Source organism: Buceros rhinoceros, unplaced genomic scaffold (genome assembly GCF_000710305.1).
Source record: "Buceros rhinoceros silvestris isolate BGI_N320 unplaced genomic scaffold, ASM71030v1 scaffold1401, whole genome shotgun sequence".
Taxonomy (NCBI): Eukaryota; Metazoa; Chordata; class Aves; order Bucerotiformes; family Bucerotidae; genus Buceros; species Buceros rhinoceros.
Window position 1 is genome coordinate 29,040 of NW_010395767.1, and position 21,511 is coordinate 50,550.

A 21,511-nucleotide genomic window follows, 5' to 3' on the forward strand; every position below is an offset into this window, starting at 1 on the left:
CCCCCGAAAAATATGAAGCGGTACATTGAAAGTATAAACTCTGCTTCAAATAAGTGAGTAGGAATGTACAACTTCTTTACACTGTATAATAAAATCCACCGAACTGACAGACTATGAAAAGCACAAGGTTCAACCAGCTACTGCTGAACAGGAATTCTGGTATTGATATATCCTTTGCATGGAAGAGCAAAGTACCATTAGGGTCCTCCTGAAATAATCATCATGGACTTCTCTACACCATTCATTATCAGTAAATGCCCATGTGAATTACTCTCCTAAAGATTGTGGAATTCAGCCAGAGAATAAAATCATTCAGTAAACAGCTTACTTCATTAAGTATATAAAGGATTTCGAGAGCTGAATTTTTATCCTCCTATGACAACCTTCCCATTTGCCTTTATTTCACTTCCTCCTCTGGAGGATGTTGTATCATTGTTTGATGAGTTCCACTATTATAGGCCTTTCCTTGCTCACAATGAAGAACAGTGTTAGAAGTTTTTCTTGGCTGAGATTAGTCTAGATTAACCATCAGTTTTTATGGTGCTAGGGGGAAGAATGTGTTTGATCAGTACTGAACATTTTAAAAGAAAACCTTGTACTTCAACAGCCACCTACTTTTAAAAGGTGAAATAACTAGTAATTAGATTATAAGACATTAGTAGAGGTATTAAATATTCCTACTCATAGGAAGTAGATTAAGTATACATTTTCCTTGAAATGTTGTTTCCTTCAAAACAAATGTTAAAGAAATGAGTTTGAGTTTACCTTGTGTGATACACTTGAGTTCTTGGTACTATAGAAGGTGCGCTGGACCTTTAGATTCATTCCTACTGTTATTGTATGATGCTGCAACATTCCCAATTCTCCTCCTGTGTTGAACAGCTATTATGTTTAGACGACCTACACTCGAGTATATTTATGTTACTGTATATACTATATGGAGTAATTTGGAAAGGTTCTGTTTTCGTCACATCATTGTCATCTTCATTGCATTACTGGTCACTGGAACAGGCACTCCAGATAAGTGGTCATGATCTCAAACCTGAGAGTTCAAGGAGCATCAGGACAGGATCTTAGTCACGTGGTTTAGTTTTACACAGTCCCGCAGGGAGCGGAACTTGATGATCCCTATGAGTGTCTTCCAACTTGAGAAATTCTGCGATCCACTTCAGTAACAAAGAAGACTAAATCCACGCAGACAGCCATTAAGCAGAAAAAAAGCCTATATAGAAAAGGGTAGAACACTTTCACCTAAGCAACACTGCGAAAACAATACTGGTAATGTCTTCAAACCATTTCAAGAATGCTCTTTAAAAAGACTAACTTTTAGGTAAATGAATGCACAGTAACACTATAGAACATACTAAATCCATGCGTGATAACTAGGAAGAAATCACCCCCTAAAATGAACCATATTATATCAATTCAATTATTGATTCCTAGTCACAAATATGTTCTTTAAAAGTACCCAGGTTTTTTCCCTCTTGGATAGCACAAAAGCACTCAAAGACTCCAAGCAAAAGTAACGCAAAATTACAGACTGTAGTATATTATAACACAAGATTATCTTTATTTCCATATAGTACAAAGTATAAACAAAGATATAACCACACTGAAGTAAATCTTGCTCTTTAAGTATATAAGCAATGATACTGCCATCAAAAACTGTCTTTATTTCTAAGAAATTTCATCTTATGGAGCGATACATCATGAAATCAATTGTTGTACATCTAGGGAATTTACCAATAGAGCTCTCTTCCACCGGTGTGTACACTTTGATTTGTCTCATATGAGTGTCTCTTCCATTTTGGTGATTAGCTAGAACAGCAATCTGAATCATAAACGTGCGAATAGGCTTCTTATGAGTATCTGTTAAAGGAACATGAATCCAGCCACTTGGTTCCACTAATTCAAGCTGCTGCCAAAAACAAGACAAAAAAGCAAAACTTCAGAAACTTAACATGTTTATAAATGATCACATATTAAACCTGTTTAATAGAGCAGAGTCTTGCACATCAGATTTTAGTTACTTTTTCAAATGAATTTGATATAGCGCAGTTGAATACTCTAGTTAATTTACTGGTGGTGTAACTGGATACAAATTAATTCAGTTGTCTACAGTCGTGTTTGCTTTTGCCTTTCAGAATCTACCTTTCATTATGTGTCTTAACCTTAAAATAAATATAAAAAACCCACAAGCTTGAGTATGAATTCAAGAATGTCAAAGCAGTGCTATTTGGATCTTGTTACTGAAGTACACTACTCAAAGATGACAGAAAAGATGCATCTTAAATTGTTTTATCTGAGCACTCTGAACTAAGATATGGTAGAATGATTTATAGCAGAAACTAAATCCACAAAAAGTCTGGGTTTTCAGAAATTCCTGAGATTACTAGAGAGTCTGGGGATAAGGAACTGGAAGGTGACAGAGGAAAAAATACAGGATAACTCACAGACTTTATTAATTAACTGGCCAATTAATTACTGCACAGCCATTTAATCACATTCTAAAGTCCATTTTGACCTGGCTTTTATACCACAAACCAAGTGTAATATGATTTTTTTTTAATTTTAATCCTACAGAAACCAATGCCAAAGCAAGCAGAGAATTGCATTTCATTAACTCTAAACCACATCACTGACACATCAGCATGCTGAAATCAAGCTAGATGCTATGCAGAAGTGTGGTAACAGCTTTTGTTTAAAGCTAGTTCCCCAACTTCAAAGCACAGCTCAAAGCACATATGGAAGAGCACACAAATAACGGAAGTCTTGAGGGGAAAAAAAACCAAAATCCAAACCAGTTGTCCACAAACAAGTGGATTTCATACAGCTAAGCAAGTAAGACTGCTGTTCTTAGTAGCAGCGTTCCTCTAAGGAAGATCTATGCTTTGAGCAGCTCAAAATTCCCATCCTTCTCCTAAAAATACATGACAAACATCCTGTCAAAACCCTTGCCTATGCTGAGACTTTCGAAAGACCTATTTGAGAGCTAGTTTCAGAGGAGCAAACAGCCCGAGTTAATGATTCAAGAAACAAGTGAAAAAAGTTTGATGACCTCTTTAGAGACAAAAAACCTCTCACCTCCACCTTTAAAAAAAAAAAAAGGAAAAACCCCCACCAAACCCAAAACTCTCCACTGCAGACCTCTTTAGAGACAAAAACCTCTCCCCCCCCCCTTTAAAAAAAAAAAAAAGGAAAAACCCCCACCAAACCCAAAACTCTCCACTGCAGCAGGCTCTCCAACAAATAATTTCCAAAGCATTAAATTCATTAAACCTTAGCAAATCTTTTCACCCCTTGAGCCAAACACTTACACACATCACATACACATTCATTTCATCATTTTAATCCTGTCCCTTTAAAAAAAACTACAAAGTCTTCTTTTACATAGAAAACTTCAGGTAACAATTGGCTTTACAAAGTGATGTACTGTTGAAGCAGCTTTACAAAGGGGAAATTTATCATAGTGAGGTAGTAGTCAAGGGTTTGAGCAAGTATGTTTTCCACCTCCACAGGGAACAGAAAAGATGAGGATCCCAGGAGCATTCTATTCAACTAGTAATGAGGTAAAGTGGCTATGATTTAGAAGAGAATTAAAAGGTTATTGCTAATGAAAGTTGCATTTAATGTTGTTCTCAGAGTTTACAGATTTTGACTGCCAATTCGAAGTGGAAAGTTTTAGTGCCAGGGCTACAATACCGTGATTTTTATGTTCAGATCAGTATGAAATGCATTAGTTAATGCAGTAAAAAAAAAAAATACCACTTTCTATAGGTTGACATCATCCATTTCAGACAGATCCAATATAGTTCAGGTTTGAATGCTTTATTGGGAAAGAAATTGCAAAGAGTGAAGTAATGACTCCACCTCCACAACCAAAACAGCTACCAAGGGATTGGCAAAATTGGGCTATTTATACAAAAGGAAGTTGGATGCTTATTAAATTTGGAGAAAAATCACATTTTATTTTAAGAGGAATTATTAGGGTCATAAAGGTAAGCACTGGAAAGTTAAGAGTTGCAAAGATAATTTTACTAATGTAATAATACACTTGTATCTTATTTAAACTTCTGATTGCATATTTATTATTGCTATGATTTCATCTCCAATCAGTGGGAGGTGGTCATACGCTTTATCTATAGAGCATGTTATTTTTCGGCTCTGATAGAAAGGCAACCAATTTCTTCACAAGCCTTTCTACAGGGATGGGACAAGTCATTCCCGCATCTGCAAAGCAGGCAACTGAGGCATTAGGTTAATTAGATTAAAATATTCCCTAGTTCCAGATGTCAAATTTCACATACTTTGAACCTGATTTTTACTGTCCTTTGTAATACGCAGTATTTTACATGAGGTTTAGCTCCCACTGAGTTCACTTGCAATTCTAAGTGTCTGCATTTCTGCAAACTGATAGAGTTCTCAAAACAGCCACTAGAACACACAGTATGAGCAGCCACCGAGGAACAGTCACTTGAGTGCATCATGTGAAAAACACCATGACTAAGCACAGATTGCACACAATTCATCAAGCAGCCTTCAGCTGTCCTAGCCACAAACCCCTCCACCAGGCCCCGCCCCCCCCTTTTAATTCCTGAAATCTCTGCTCCGCTACTCCACACATCCACCTTCTGTAACTGACAAATACACAGCCTTTACTGTACAAATTCTGGACTCATTCTCAGAATAGACCCCTTCCCCCATTCCAGTCAAGTAGTTGTCTCTTAGACAAAGCATGTAACACTTGTGATGAAATTGGAGGCTATACTACAACATATTACGTGCAAGAGGTCTCAGACTTAAATGTTTGGAAAAAGTTAGCTCTTTATTTTTGCCCTCCAAACAGTATTACTGTACTGTGACATCCTTTGAGTATAACTTTTAAACTGATGCCTCCATAGTTCAGCAAAATTGTTAAAACCTTGAGACCCATTCAACTAGTGATGTTTAAATACTGAAGTTTAAAAACTTAACAATTATCTGAACGCCCACTAGAAGAGGAAGTAGTATTTCACCAGTATGATACACACATTTGCTGTGACCAAAGGAATGGTACGAGCCAGACATACATACACAAATATATATTCCTTAATTCTCCTCCACATCTGTCATGCTCTTTCAGATGAGTGCAACAATTTATTTTTTCAGAGGACCCAGGTCCTTCATCAGGGAGAAAGAACAGGACATGGAAATAAGCAGTGGTGGCACAAGACAAAAATGCTGCCCACTCTCAGTTCAATGTCAGCACCCAGATCCAGCCATTACAATTCCTAGCAGAAGTGGGATGAAATATGCAGCTCTACTCTGCCTGGAGCATTCCCAGTGTGAACAGAATCTACAGGAAACTTACTGTGAAGTTTTAAGAAATTCCTATTAAGCCCATGCAAATGGCAATCTTTCAAAGCCTTGTAAACCGGTCTGGAAATCTGGGTGGATTTTTACAGGGAGGCAAAAAGCACATCCCCAACACAAAGGCTGAACTATTGCCAAATGTCAAATCCTTGCTTCAGAGCTTGGGGGCACTGGAGCATCAAAGAAGATTCTCACACAAGCAAAATAGCATACTTTTCACTAGCCTTATTCTTGGAAGAGAACTGCTTTGGCTGAAACTTAAAAAAAAAAAATCAACCCAAAGCAGACATCTGGCATGGAAAAATCTGTCTGAACTTTGGCAAAAGTTATAAAGTAACTAAGAGTTAAGCATTAAAATGGAAAGGGTCACAGAACCTTAAGTATAGGTGGGACTAGCAGCTCTATCTATAGTAAATACTATACTTTAAATCCATTTCAGTTGGCTTTGGTGTCAAACCTGCACTTCAAAAGCACTACCCCACGTATATACATACTTACGTTCCATCCCAACTCCACAGCCTAAGTCCCCTATGAGAATACACCAGATTTAAGTTCCTCCTGTATTTTTTCCTCCTATGTTAGTCATTATGAACCAGTCATAATTAAATGACTTTCATGCAAGTTTTAAACGTCAGTTGTATTATTGAGTAAAGTTAAAACATGTAACAGAAAAACTTCCAATTTTTACCAGAAAAGGTTAAAAAAAGGCAAACAAAGGAAAGAATCAATGCAAGTTCAACATTAGTAACTCAGGGCAGTTCCTGCATCTTATCTTAAGCTTATCTTATTAAGACTAATCTTACATACAATATACTAAAAGCCTAGGGTTTGGGCTTTTTAAAAATGATCTTCTAATACTATAAATGTTGTGAAAATTGGTAAACAATAAAAGCATGAAAATCAAAATAGAGGAACAAAGGGATAAAAATTGAAATAAAAAAATTACTCACTTGTCCTTTGCTGCTGTTATATACTCTTATCTATCTCTTCTGCTTTCTCTCCATTGTTTGCTTTCTCATTTTTCCTGTCCTCTGCACGCTACAGCTTTACCTATGGATATATACTCCCACTCCAGTAATCCACATTATTTTGACAGCTACAGTAGAAATAACGTTCTCAACAGAAATCTTCTCAGGCAACTTAATAGTCCCATTTCTTCACTTTATTGTATAGTCTAGAAGTTCTACAGAATTCCAGACACATTTGGCAAAGCTACTATAGCAAATAATGTATGTTCTACAATAGAAGATATAAACCACACAATGAAATACAAAAAAACAAAAAATCAACTTGGGGCTACTCTTCAGAAAGATGACAGAGCACAAGACCAGAGCTTTTAGAGGAAGCTTGTTCTACACTGGTATTGCTAGCCTCCTTATAGTACAGGAAATCCAAAGAAGGCTTTTCTATTGCACTTAATCCTACTTAAATTGAATAGTGACTTCTTTTCCACACTCAGTGATATTCTGCCTAAATTCTGTTGTGTCTTCAAAGTGGCATATAACACAAACTGCTACTACTAGGCTTATAGACCCAACCAAAGTTATTTGCTATACTTACAGTAGGTTAGCATCCTCGAAACAATACATTATTTTTGTTGCCCTTTGAAGATACAGGAGGAAAACCACAACTAAGTAGTTTCATATCCAGGGACATTATAAAGGCATTCCAGAATGTATGCAAGACAGGACTCCCAGGTTTCAGGAGGATAAGCTTTTCCATGCACATACAGAAAACAGGCTGTTTTCTTCCCCTGGAGAAAAAAAATCCTCTTCCGCACACCTGCACTGAAAACTAAGAATTACTGCTGCCATCACAGCTTAAGCATGATACAACATGGTTCCAAGATGTTCTTACCTTATCACATACCCATTTAATCATCTGTACTACTAGATACAAATGGCAACTCATGTTTCTAGTGGCTGCATGTAACGCAGTCTGTGAAACCAGACAGCATTTGGTTTTACTCCTTCTACTCTTCTCATAAAACTAATAAAGCTGTTGCTTCTTATTGCAATAACTTAGAAACCTTTGAAATTAATAATGGCTAGATTCTCCTTCACAAACATAATTTTGCCTGTGTGCTTAACTAGTCCTTACCATACAGTTATACAAAAAACCTAAGCTTTTCAAAGCAAGTGTTCCCAATAACGTATTCTTCCAAGCATAAAATTCAAAAACTAAGTTCCAGATTAAAGAAACGCTATTTTCAGAAATTAATACAGACTTCCTCCTAGTTAGGTGATCAAATATGGGAAAGGCTTTTCCTTGATTAGCTTTTTTTCTCTCTAGCTATTCAAATGTTTTCACAACTGGCAAGGAAGACAAAGGCTGACTAAATCTCCAAAATTCTCTTTCCTTAACTGCCATGTCATACCATATAGCTACCAGGATTCAGGAATCGGCAGTCCTCCACAAAATTCCAAGTACTGAAACTGTCAACACATGAAGTAACAGAACTTGGGCTTCAGCCATCACTTCACTTAGGAAGGAAGAGAACCAGTTAATAGCAGTGATGCACCAGTTCCAGCAGAAAAATGAAGCATATCCAAAAGAAACTTTGCAAGTTCCAAGTGAGTCAAAGGAGGGACACCACGTTAGCAGCTTAACAAGAAACACAGAAACATGCTCAAAAGACCCACTGTGAAAAGCACACTTCTTTGCTCTAACGAAGCAGCGACCACCTAAGGAGGTGGCTCTGTGGTCTTAATCAGTCACCTCCTTAAACAGTCAAGAAGTCTAACCTCAGTCCATCAAGTAAGAGAAGCTTTCCATTCTTCCAAACAGCAGTTCCTGAAGAGTCTAGAGAAACACAGTCCATCCATCAAGAAGATTCAACTATGGATTTGGGCAGACAGGAGACTAGCTGCAGAATAAGCTGTATCAGGCATTGAAACCTGCAAATACTAAAAACTCCTATCGTACATAAGCATTTTGCTCAAATGAGCTGGAGGAAATAACTTTTGGGAAGACTGAGAAGGTTGAGAGAAAAAGGTCAAAAAGATCCTTGTAAAGAGTTTTCTAGATCCTCCTTCAAATTGTTCTGATCCACATTAAAACAGTAAAAATTAACCAGTGTCCAGGAGTTAGAAAATTGTATCCAATTAAAATAAAGACAAGTAAATACACAAACCAAGCTAGAAAAAGTAAAGTTTACTGATGTAGATTACCAAAATAAAAGTTTATCACAGCATATGTAGCTGAACCTAGAAGTAACATAGAAGTCGACCAGACCACAGAGATCATGAAAATATCCTAGAGAAACGCTTAATCAGCTCAACATAGCAAGGAAATACTATGGGGAAATGATGAAATATTAGACCAGAGTTTTATGAATGCACTAAATTTTATTTCATTTCGCACAGATCATCAAGATGTGTTGAAAACTGAGTTTCTCAATCAACTGGCCCCATATAAATAACCAAATGCATCAAGTGTGCCAATTCACCTTATGCAATTAAACAGTTTGTAAGTGACAGTGTGTATGTGTTCACTTATAGCTTTATTTCACTCATTTCTGAACAGTTGAATGAAGTGGTAATATTTTGGTGTCTTTGCAAATTGTCTTCAGAAAATGTTCTGTAAAGCAAGACTTCTGATTTATTCTGTCAAGCAAAAGAAGCTCACCACCATCTCGAGGATCTTGCACTGTGAACTTCTGGTAAAAGGCAGACATCTAAAAACTGGAGTTATAGCCTCTGATGGGGAAAGAATCAGCTTAGACAATGTTATTCCACTACAAGGATCTCATACTTTAAACTGTGATCTGTCAAGTTTTAAACTTGACAAGTTGTGAAACAGCAACAGACTGAGGTGCAAAAAGGATTCAAACCACAGAAGATTTTTTTTAAAAACACAATACTTGGTAAATAACATAAAATCTTTAGAGGCCAGTGCAATGTTTGGAACTAAAACCATAATGCTTCTATACAGCATCACTGAAAACTTTGAATTAGTTTTTACATGAGACATGGAACTGCATGGATGGAGATCTGCAGACAGATCACTGATAGGTAAACTATTGACGAACCTATCTGATCAGAAATTTATCCAAATATTCAAATCATATCCCCCATCGCCACTCATTGCCATCATTACCAACCTAAGTATCAGTATGAGTTTGTCATGGCCTTATCCAAAAGCCTTATCCAACAGGAACTGTGATACAGAACAGGCAGCAGGTATCCCCTTTAGGGCATTAAAACGTGTCTGAAGTACTGGAATTCTTCAAAACAGTGTCATGTTTAAGTCCTATACTGCCTAGTGGTCCCTGACATAAAAAAACCCTCAATCTTGATCCATCCTCATTTCCTTATGATTTAATACCTAAATTCCTATGGTTTCTTAAAACAATGCAGGTTCAATCATAGGAGCTAAACAACACCTCCAATAATCACAGTTACTGTAAGTAAACAGTTACTCTACAGAAGTGGATTGATAGGTACCCAGTGTGGGTAACCAGCACGCCATATTCTTCTCACGTGGTGGGTTCAAGAATTAGCATCTATGATGCTCAGATAGAGATTCTTACACTGCCTTTCCAAATTTCATGTTTGGATTTCATAAGCAGCACACGTGCTGGACTATGTTGGTGGGTTATATCACATTGCTGCCTCTACATCATAGAAACAGGCACGTTTCTGAAGTACGCAGATGAAGTCAATTGAGCTATGTAACCTAGATTTCGTTTAGCAGAAACAATTCACCAGCCAACTTGTGAAATGGTTTCATCAACTTGTCCATTTTGATACTCTTTACAATGAGGTGTCCTGAATCCCCCCATATAGTAAAAAAGCAAGGAACCATTTGATTTTATTCTGCTGATAAAACAATGAAATCCCTTCCCAGATGTACTTCATTGATTCAGAAAGAATTTCAATATCACAACAGGAATAAACTTAGGAAGAGCACACCATAGAAATTTAATCCATGGTATGTTAAACAGGGCAAGTCAGGTTTTGCATTACTATTGCCCTCATAGTTTGTCTTTGAAACCTTCTGAAATCAGATAAAGAGCACTTAAGAGGACATCAGATAAGTCCTAGACATGAGTGAAGTCTCCAGTGAGCATGTATGCACATAAGACTACTGTCAAATGGCACAAAGCAAGGTACAAGTGCACATGCTGCGGAATATCATTATTTTTGACATGGACTCACAGGTAAAACAGCTCTTTCAAAAGCATAAAGTGATAAAGAATCCTAAGTACTGATGCCTGCAAAAGGTGAAGGCTGTGCTGAACTGCCCACATAAAACACTCTCGACATACGAAGTCACTGCGGAGGAAGTCCCACAGATCGATGTATAGATGGTCTGGACGCACACGGAGGGGCCCCTGTCCGTGGTGCTTAAGCAACCACCGCGCTGCCCATCACACACTACTGCATCTGCTCACAGTACTTGCCAGTAACACTTAGACAACCAGGTACATGCAAGCCCAAGACACAAATAGCCTGCCAAACGCTCAGCTACTGTGAATTTGTCAGCCAAAACTGTCTTACTCAACTGTAATTTCAGAAAATATTGTCTGCTTAACTCTGGGTGGGAGAAAAAGAGCAATCAAAAGGAAAGCAAAAAATAATAGTCTTTGAATACTTCATCTTCCATTCTAGAAAACGCATCTGCAGACACCATCAGGAATTTGTCAGATTGTTTGCTAGGAAAGTCTCTCTGGAAAGAAAAAAAACCCACTGTTTTCATATTTGTTGTGTCATACTTTTTGAAAATATGTTCTCTGAGGATGACAATGCATAAGCAGCGCAAAATTAATTACAAAAATGTGTCTCAAAGTATATATGATGTTTTTGGAGTAGGCTAAAAATGTTAAATAGGCTTGGACAGTTTGCTCTCAAGTCCCACATCTTCAAAATCCTGGGGTTCTTTTGTTGCACGAGCTCACTTGAACTTCCACATAGAGTTTATGCTTGACACATCCATAAATTAAACCCTATTAGATTAGGACTGCCTGCCTGCATATGTTTTAAGTAGCAGCCATCCTACCTGCTGGAACTGAAGGAAAATACAAAAGCGTTCTTCCTGTCCTTTCAGAAAGCAGAATGATCAGACCAGCAAATATAGAGTGACAGACACCACAGTCTAACATGGTGGTGCATGTATGGAAATAGGGCTTAAAAGTCCAAAGCAAACCTTCAACCCACAGCAGGAAGTCAAAGTTTAGTTTGGTTTCAGCTAAAGCAGATTCCACCTTACCAGGAACCTGTTGCTCCAGAAGAAACAACATCTCCAACTGAAATCAGTCTGAACAGCTGTGAAACTTTGGATTCTGATTTAATGAAAAATGGTTTTCATAATTCACTTGAGGATCAGTCAAGAGTGGAGGAAGGGAAGGCAAACATATCTGAAGCTTATTAGCATTCTCCTGCTGGGAGAATGTGTCTCATTAACCAGCTGACACAATAGACAGGACTGCCATACTTCTGCAGGTACACTGACAGGAAACTAAGACTCCTATCAGGGGAAATCCTTCAGACCTACAGAGACCTGGCTCCAATGTGAATCTCATTTACTTCCCTTGAGCTTAACACATAGTATATGCTGAAGCTGAAAAAGCAGCAAAAAAAAAAATCGTGAACTTATGCTCTAGAGCAGTGGCATGACTGGCAGCGTCAAAATTAAGTAATGCAGCCCAAAACAAACGTTCTGCTTCAGTTTGCCTGCTTCTGGTACCTAAGCTGTTTAAAGCCTAAGTTGCAGACATACTGGAACAGACTGCATCTGGCCAGACTGCTCCTAAAAAGAAACAGTATAAGAGCTATGATTTGCTGCGAGTCTTTAAACTTTAAAAAAGTCCAGCATTCAGAAAGAGGGATGAGTGGGTGTTAATTATTTATTATTTTTTAAAATAAAATTATCAGTAGCTCAGAGTACTATAGATGCAGATGGGAGAAAGGAAACTGTACATTTTTTAAAAGCGTCAAACCACAAAACATAAAACCCTACAGTTTCCCCAGCTTGACCAGATGGCACTATCTGTATTCAAACTTTCCAATCACAACATAAAACAGTGGTAAAACTATAAAAACCCCATCTGGTTAAGTTTGTGGACTAAGGTTTTCATAACAAAGGAAACAGGGTACAAAGTTCTTAAAAATTACTTACATTACTATCCCGTTTAAAGTTGAGTCTGCCTTTGCCCCCCTCTGCCCACCACCCCCCCAAAAAACCACTGAAAAGCCCAAAAATTTTAAATTCCTGTACTAAGATCTAAAAAAAAAAAAAAAAAAAAAAAAAAAAAAAAAAAAAAAAAAAAAAAAAAAAAAAAAGAACCACACTAAACCTTAGTCCCTCTTCAAAGCAGCATCCACCCAAAATACAGAAATAATCTCCCACAATTCTCAGGTGAGTCAGGCTGCTCTCGGGAAGGACAGCAGCACTTCAACCTTCTACTGAACAGAGGCAGGAGAAACCACAGAGTAGGATGATAGCAAAAAGTGAAAGAGCAGACAGCTATACAAAGAACAGAAAGTTCTCTTTGTATATTCTAAGATTGAATAAGAGCATTGGAACACACTACAGCAAAGAAGCCCGAAAATACATTAAAAACCCTCTGAAGTTCAGGCGATTACAATTGGGACCACTGACCAAAGGACAGAACAAAGTGTTAATATTGGCAGCTGCCTTTTATAAAAGGTAACAGAAGGATAGAATAAGCAAAATTTCCTAGAAGCAAAGAAACAAATGCTTTAAAAGAGAACAGTTACTTGGCCTTATACAAGATGACCTTAAGGCAAATAGAATTATGACATCAGAAACTCAGAGACAGGAGGGCATAAAGCAGGAGGTCCTACCAATTTCTCCAAACCAGAATTGCTGGCTATAAGCAGATAGATATAATACAAACAGACCGTACAGATGCACAAGTTTATTGCAAATGTTAGTTAAACCACTCCTGGGAAACAACTAATCTTATAAAGATGCAGAAGTTTGCAAAATGGATGAGAACTGTACTTCCAATGCCTGCAGTTCCCATTTGTTCTAACATATATAATGGAATGATATCATGATTGTGTAAAAGTGCAAAAAAAATCAGCTCATCATTTACCTTCAAAATTGTTTAGCCATATCCAGGAAATATGTCTAGACATAGCTACAGTTAAATTACACAATGAAAGTACTTGAAAAAAATCAGATTATGCAATGAATAAAGATGTGTCTGAAAATTAATGACACTGAGTTAATCCTGTATCAAATCATCTTGAGTAAGAGACAGCCTAGTGATTACACTTCATGCCTTGCACTTCGCACCCCAGAGAATAATGGAAGGCCTTAGAAAATTATTATGGGAAATTATAGATGCAAGAAAATGGGAATATCACAAGATTTAAAAGTAGTAGTAGCAGACAAGTGTTAGCTCTCAAGCAACCTTTATAGATGAGGGGAAGAAAGCACACCCAAAACAAAAGAAAAACATTCCCCTCACTGAAAGGAGCTCTTGCTACCCGTTGAAGAGAAGATATCTTCTACAAGAAGACGGACCCAGAAAACTGCACAGCACTCACATTTTATCTGTTACACAAAAATGTAGTTCCTGAGTGACATTAGTTGTTAGAAAAAGATTGCAATAAATTATACCTGAGTGCTACCAAATTAAAATCTTACTTGTTCTTTACCATCAAGAGGACAGGTTTGTAAGACACAAAAACACTGGAAAAAGCATTTGTCTTGGTTCCACAGGATTTACTTGTTTGAGGAAGTAGAGAATGAAAGAGGGTTGCTTCTCCTAAAAATCAACGAATTTAAAGGCCCTAAACCTATAAACCCCAAGTACTGCAGAAGTGTAGTATACAAACAGATAAAACACTTCTGCATCTGGATAAGGACTCTATGGATGTAGATATTCAGGAAAGGCAAATAGGGCAAAGCCTGAAAAACTGTGACATTACTCAAGTTCGTTGTACCACGCTGAATTTCAATAAGCAAATGCAGAGTAACATTTCACAGAATCCAGAGCAGATTTACTGCTCAGTTCAAGGACTATTTACTGTTTGGAAACAAATGCAAGAGACGATTGTGAAAACGATTTGTGTAAATTTAAAATGCAATGCCTCAACTGAGAAAGATCCCAAATTCATAAACACATCTCACTGGAGATAGATTTTTGTATGAATGAACTTTAAGAGAGAAAAGAAATAGGAATATATCTGTCAGATGTTCAGCTGACTAGTTTTACATAAGCCAGAATACACTTTCATAAATTCGCAAAGCTGGAATCAGGACTGCCCAATAGAAGCATTTGATTTTACAACTGCTCTCAAGTTTTTTCTTTAATACACTGGAACAAATGCAAGTAGAGTTTGATTGTGTTTTCTTACAAGTCCATATGTAAGCGTGTCCAGAGAAAGGGAAGGCTGTTTCATTGTTTAATGTAGAGGTCAGACTCTGGACTCTGTTTCTCTCAATCTAGGTTAATTCTATTTCTTGAGTTCTTCCTAGGAGTCAAAGACTCCTCAAGCTACCATTCACTCAAAGAACATACAGCTCAAAAAGATATTCAGATGGAACTATACGACGTTGGGCTAATGACTACCTTATGGCAACAGCACACCTACTATAAACAGCAGTCTGGAATAGTCTTTACACATTTGACAGATATAAGAATATCAACTCTTCAGCATAAATTGAGAATAGAAACGAAATTACATCACATATCCTTCTAAAGAATGAAGGGACAGTGTAAAAACAAAACAAGATCAGCATAATTGAAAGCTTGCTCACCAACAGGCCTACTAACCTAGATCTAAAGCTACTGTTGGATATTGCTTTACTCTTTAAAGATCAAGTCAGTAACAAGCTGATAGAATTGAACTACAAATATATGTGACTTATTGTGTATATTAAAGTCCTGGGTACTCTGCTTAATTTAATTCTACTATGCCAGTAAGTCTTTTGTCTCCTCATGACAGAGTATAAATAAAAAGAAAGTTTAATAATTTCACAATAGAAATTCTTACCCCAGCAGTGATGACTTTACCCAAAGCCAATTTATGAAAACCTCTATTAAACATGGTGACCATCATAATCATAGCGGTCTCTGAACAGAGGGAAACCTACTTCAACGTTTTACTAAATTGTTTATCCTGGTAAGCAACTGCAGCTCTTTATGCAACAAGAGGAAAAACAAAATGTGATTTAACCTAATTATCCTCAGTAAACATTATTGAAGAGTCTCAACATAAGAGAAGTAAATTAGGATTTTCTGCATTTGCTAGTAGAAACTATCAAAAAATCCTTCATACACACCATTGAATTTGACCTGGTAGATACAAGGAGAGGGGAAATAAAGGAGCATATCAGGGGTTAGACCCTCAAGGTTCAAAGGTTCAAAGACTGACTGAGAACAGTGTTCATAAAAAGCCTCAATAAAAACTGTATTTGTTAACATTCTTTTAATATGAAGCATAAAACACGTCAGAGTGAATTCTAGAATAGGAGTGTGAGATAATCCTAGTTTAGGAATTGGACAAACAATGCTAGAGGGCACAGGCCCTCAAGCCAGGCACATATGGTACATTATTACTCTCATTCCACACTCTCTCATGTGTTCCTGCAGGAAACGTGAATTGAAAAACCTTTCCCAGGATTTTCCCATGCATTGTCAGTTATCTTATGACATATTAAGACAGAGAACAGTCCTCAGAAAGAAATATGTTATACTTCAGATCTACAGAAACATTTCCATGCACTACTTAAGATAAGGAACATAACAAAACCATATTCAGTTCCCAAACCCCCCAAAACTCGAAGAATTTGATGTAGACACTGTCCAGCAGTGTTCTCAAAGCTGCCAGTAGACACATGATTCCTGATCAAAATAACATTTCAGCAGTCAAGGAAGCAAGGCTTAACTCGAGAAAGCACTGTCACAGTAACAGCTCTGAAGCACCTGGATCTCTTACTCAAGATCTCTGTACTTGTTCTAGAATGCTGTCACTTGCCAGGTGGCATTTGCACTGACCCTCAAGGACTGCTATAACTTGTTACATGAACAGCATTCCTTTTCATAACTACTTTCTGATAACAATACTGAATAATCTCAGCTTTCCAACAAAATGTTAAGCTTCAGGAATATAAAAAAGATTGCATTAATAAAATTCCCTCATATACCTACATGAAATACATTTGTTCATTTCCTGAAGAAAAAGTCTGTCTTTTCATTTTTAGAGATACAGAATATGTTCTTACTGTTTATGCATGCTAAGACTACCTGTGAATTTATGGAAATTTTTGCTTGTTCATTTTGCTGCTGGTCTAACAAAGAATGACACACCTAGTTCCTTTTATCCATTTGTTTTGGGGGTTGTTTTTTTATTTTGAAATCTTAGTAGCAGCACTTGATAATGTTGCCACAAGGCAATACCTACTACAAATAGTTAAATCTGAATTAATTTTTACTGATTCAAATAAATATATTTGCAACATGAAAGCCACATACAGGCCAGAAAATAGCAAATGGTAGATCAACTGTCTCCTAATTTCTTCTATATTAGGGCCCCTTCCTCCTCCCACCCCATTGCTAAACTGTTAAAGAGTAGTTAAGATAGTCAGAGGATGTTCCCAGCTGCTGTTGCCTACAAGTAGTTCAAGTGAAACAGAAAATAAGGTGTGATGTGCTAGCTAACCAGCACCAGTTGAGACGACAGCCCAAAAGTTTTAGTTCTTAGATATCCCAGAAAGTTCCTACTCCTTTTATCCTTTTTCTTATGCTTAACCCAAATTAAACATCAACTGCTGGCTTTCTTTGTAGGATTTTAATACTATGTTGATAGTAGTCCCCAGAAAGATCAGAATCAATCTTTGATTCAGCCTTTCTGCAGATATTTAGTACTTCTCACTATCTGAAATTTAGTACTCCAAGGATTACTTTCCACAATAAAGTCTGTGAAGGCAATTAAGTAAATTAAATCTGATTATTTAGAATTCACTGACTTTATCCTCCCAATCCTCATCCATATTTCACGGAAAAATAGCTCAAGTGTCATTGCAAGATGTTTCCAACCAGCTAGCAACCTCTCCAGAAAGAGAAAAGCAGCAGTGAGTGAGCAATGTCTTACTATCACCTTCAACACAAAAGAACTGTTTTAGCTGGCATTCAGAATTGGACTCCCATGACATGGGATCCAAAACCAGAGCAGATTATCTTTGGGTTTCTCAGGCCTGCAAAACTTCAAGGATGGGAAAGAGCATGGTTGGAGGTCACAGTGGGGAGAATAGAGGAGACAGGTGAACAGCTTTCCGTTTAACAATTCCCATGCAGAATGCAGGGCCCTTTACTACAGAAGCACACCACTTCCCTTTCAAATACAAGCCTGCTGATATCAAAGCACTTTTCCAAGACCTCCTTCCTAGCATGCTGCTCCCTAGGGATTAAAGAAGAGTCCCTTGTTCCAGACAGTTTCTTCAACAGTACCTACCTTCTTGCTCTGCTATATAACTGGTAACATCAGGTGCCTAAATTCCTCTCAGAATACTCAATATTTCTCCCTACGCTTCTCCATAAGCCAATAAACGCAACAGGCAAATCAAGAAAGCAAAGACTTTTAAGCTTTCCTTAGCTCAAACCTTGAAGCCTTATGTGACCAGAAGCCTCTTCAAACATCCAAGAAAAAAAAAAAAATCTGACAAGCCACACAGCAATTCCCCCTTGGGAATTCACACAATTAAAACCATTACTAGAGGCTTCCCTTCAAATCTTTACAAGCAAGGAACACTAAAAGACATTATTACAGCAATTAACACTGTATGGAAATTCAGAGTGCAGGCATTCCCCTTATCAATCATTTAAAAAAAAAAAATCTAATTCTGTGCCCAAACAACCTGTTGGCATCATTTCTGCAATGGATTGTAGCACATTTGTTCAGAAGAAGTTAAGAACAGCAATAAAAACTTCTAAGTAAATTGTTTTTTAACATAGAAGACCACATCCGGGTGGAAAAGCATTTATGCTTTTATCTGAAAAAGAAACTAAGATAACCTATACCTAAGAACTAGCCAATTACCATATTGATAACAGTAAAAAGACACACTTTTGCAATTACTTCACTGAAGGAAGACGACACACATGCACATAGTTCTGTGGCCATATGACTTGATCAACCACAGCTGAGGGGGCACAGGAACAAAAAACCAAACTCCTACAAGTAAAGCCAGTCTAATTTTTTTTTTTTTTTTTTTTTTTTTTTTTTTTTTTTTTTTTTAGACAGATAACCAAAAGCATTATTTCTATACCGGCAAGCATACACTGACATCATTTGCCACTGGCAATTGCATTAGTAGAAGGACTTTAGCAGTGTCTATTCAGTTGGATAAATAGATAATTATCCTGAGTATCAAGGTAAGCTATCACGCTTCACCTAGCTTGAACTTTGTAATCTGGTTGAGAACCATTTCCTTTTCTCTTAACTTTTATAAGTCTAACAAAATACTAAGAACTGTAATCATCTGTCCCTGCATTAAGCAGTTTGCCTGCCAGGGTCTCCATAAATTTGCTCAAGTGCAGACAGATTAAAAACAAATGAGAAAATAGAGGTTGCTACACACTACAGTTTGCAAGTGGACAGTACAACGTGTTTTATATTACAGTTAAAACAAATTCTGATCGACTGAGCAGTGTGATCTGGTAGAGCACCATGAAGACATTCCAGATGAGCCTGCACACTGAAACCCAGAATAAGCATCATCCACTTGTACTGTTTTAAAACGTCAATCAGAGAATACATTTGCATTAAAAAGGGAGGGGGAAGAAAGGGATTAAAATATTGAAATAGCGAAATTAAGTATTTGAGTCCCTTTTGTCATGCTATCATCTCCCTCTCCACCCACTCACCTTATTCCTCACTCCAATGTTCGCTCTTCAGGAATACTTAAAGGAAGGCAAGAGCATCAAGCTCTTTCTTGATACAGTTTTTATGTTGCCAAACCAAATCTCTGCTTGCTTCTCTTAGTTCTGAAGTATTAACAATTATCTGCAAGAAGTATCTACTGAAGCTACATTGGTGAACTGTAATTAGAAATCCCTACAAACTTTGAAAAAACATTGACCAACAAATATCCCAGTGCACCCTTCACACACAGAACCTTTATTCCAATAGGAACTTTCAGTAAAAAATGATGTGTGAACAGCAGACACTGATGTTCACACAAGCATACTGCATACAACCCAGCAGGCGATTTTTCTAGATTTTTTTTGGATTATGCCCTGGAGGTGCGGCACAATGGAATTTCAATACCATAATTGCTTATATCTGTGTGCCAGGCTCCGAAATAACAGGTAAAAGGAAAAAAAATACACATAAAACAAACATTCTCTTTTTAAATTACAGGAATCACAAAATAAAATGTTTTAAAATTTCTAGTTCAGACGATGTAATTTATAACCATGACACAAATAGAGAAGCAGCACAAAAGGGAAAATACAGAAATAACATAATGTTCCCAAGGTTCAGTTTACAAGGACCTCACACAAAGTTTTTTTTTTTGCAACTCTTACTAGAAACAGTATTATTTGCTAAAAATGCAGTAGCTGCCAAAAGCTATGATCCATCTAAAGCAAACATGTTTAAGATGGAAATAGAGTGTTAATGCTGAAGAAAGACAGAATTGAGTATACAAGTTTTCTTTAAAAAGTGCTGAAGCAACTGCAGCACAGCGTTGTTTGTTTTTCAGCTTTCTGAGCAAAAATTGATTGTATTTGCAGATACGCACCTAAATTAGAGAGAAATACATTAAGACGATAACAGCAGTAATCAAATTTCAAACTTTCCAATTAAACCTCTTTTTCCTGCAGAAGGTTATTGGGAATTCAACACTAGCCTCGGTTCACATGATAGAACAATGGGAAAATTTTCCGAATGGTTGAATGCTAACCCTGACAAGTGTGGAGAGCCAACTACAATACATTATATGGTAGCATAACCTGCCACCCACGTTGCTGAGAGAACAGCTTTCAAACACATGCACCGAGCTGTAAAACCACAAAATCCCTTATTACACATTGTCCCTTACTTAAGGTGAAATACACTATCCCCTCCCCCCTTTTACAAATCTTGGTGTTTTTTTTAAACCTTCATCTCTAAAGTTTATTCAGCAGCTAACTAGACTGTTTTCAAGGCTTTTTTTCTCTCCCAAATGCCATTTTTTGTTTTGTTTTCTAACCAAAATAAAATAATGTTTTTATAGTACACAGTAAAGCCAGCTATGTCTTCCACTGTTGCTTTTTTTAATACTACTTCCACCTGTGTGATATTATCCAACTTTTTAAAAGGAAATGTCTGATATATGACTAATTCATTTATGAAGACTTATTTCTGGAGTGAAAAATTTTCCTTTTTTATAAGATACATGACTCATCACTGGTAAAGTAAAAAGTGTTCCCTCATGCTTTTGATCAGAAGACCAGATATTCTGTTATTTACTGCAATTCCTCTCCATTGTCACGCAATTTGAATATATTAGAAAAGATAAACTGACACAGTATATGTGGTTATAGACACTGGCATTCATGTAAGTCAGCCATTGCTGTAGAATGACAAACGTACTCCACCCTCATTACAACATGCTGTGGTTACCAGCCAAACATCTTTGCCTTTTCTGAAAGGCGTACGTTATAAAAGGAGACCAGCAAAACACAATACACAGGGACCTGAAATGGTATAAGTAGTAATTGTTCGAAAACATAACTCTGAATATGGAAAGTGAACCACTTGATTTTAGGAATCCACATAACCCCATGCTATGGAGAAAGATTGCTGAAAAATGCTGCTATGTAAAATTTAGTTAATGACTCCCCGCTCCTACACCCCCCCACACACATATCTGCTGCTTGAATCACTGCATTCCAAGATAGTTAGAGGATATACACAGTTTCTTCAGGGGTTTTCAGTTGCAACTTTGCTGGCAATGTGAAATTTATTTCTACTGACAAGGTCAATTAGTCCAACGAACTATTGGTTGTTCTGTCTGATAGCTCAGTGTATTTATTCAAGAAAGCACTTTTATAACCCACAATTGAATGCAGACAGTTACCCTTGTAAACACGACTGTCCACAGGGATTTTCACTACGTTCAGGGCATGTAAAAGAAAAACATGGTTTTCTTCCCTCAGACCGATAGCACATAAGTTTGATTGCAACTTGAATTTCAG

General features: G+C 37.1%; 1 protein-coding gene across 1 annotated transcript in view; it reads right to left on the minus strand.

Moving 5' to 3' along the window:
• Positions 1–1,687: 1,687 nt before the first annotated feature.
• The window catches only part of ANAPC10 (anaphase promoting complex subunit 10), a 30,365-nt gene continuing 10,541 nt past the window's right edge, over positions 1,688–21,511 (minus strand). The window contains exon 4 of the mRNA XM_010145639.1: positions 1,688–1,918. Coding sequence (XP_010143941.1) covers positions 1,688–1,918 — 231 coding nt within the window. The remainder of the gene's footprint in view (positions 1,919–21,511) is intronic.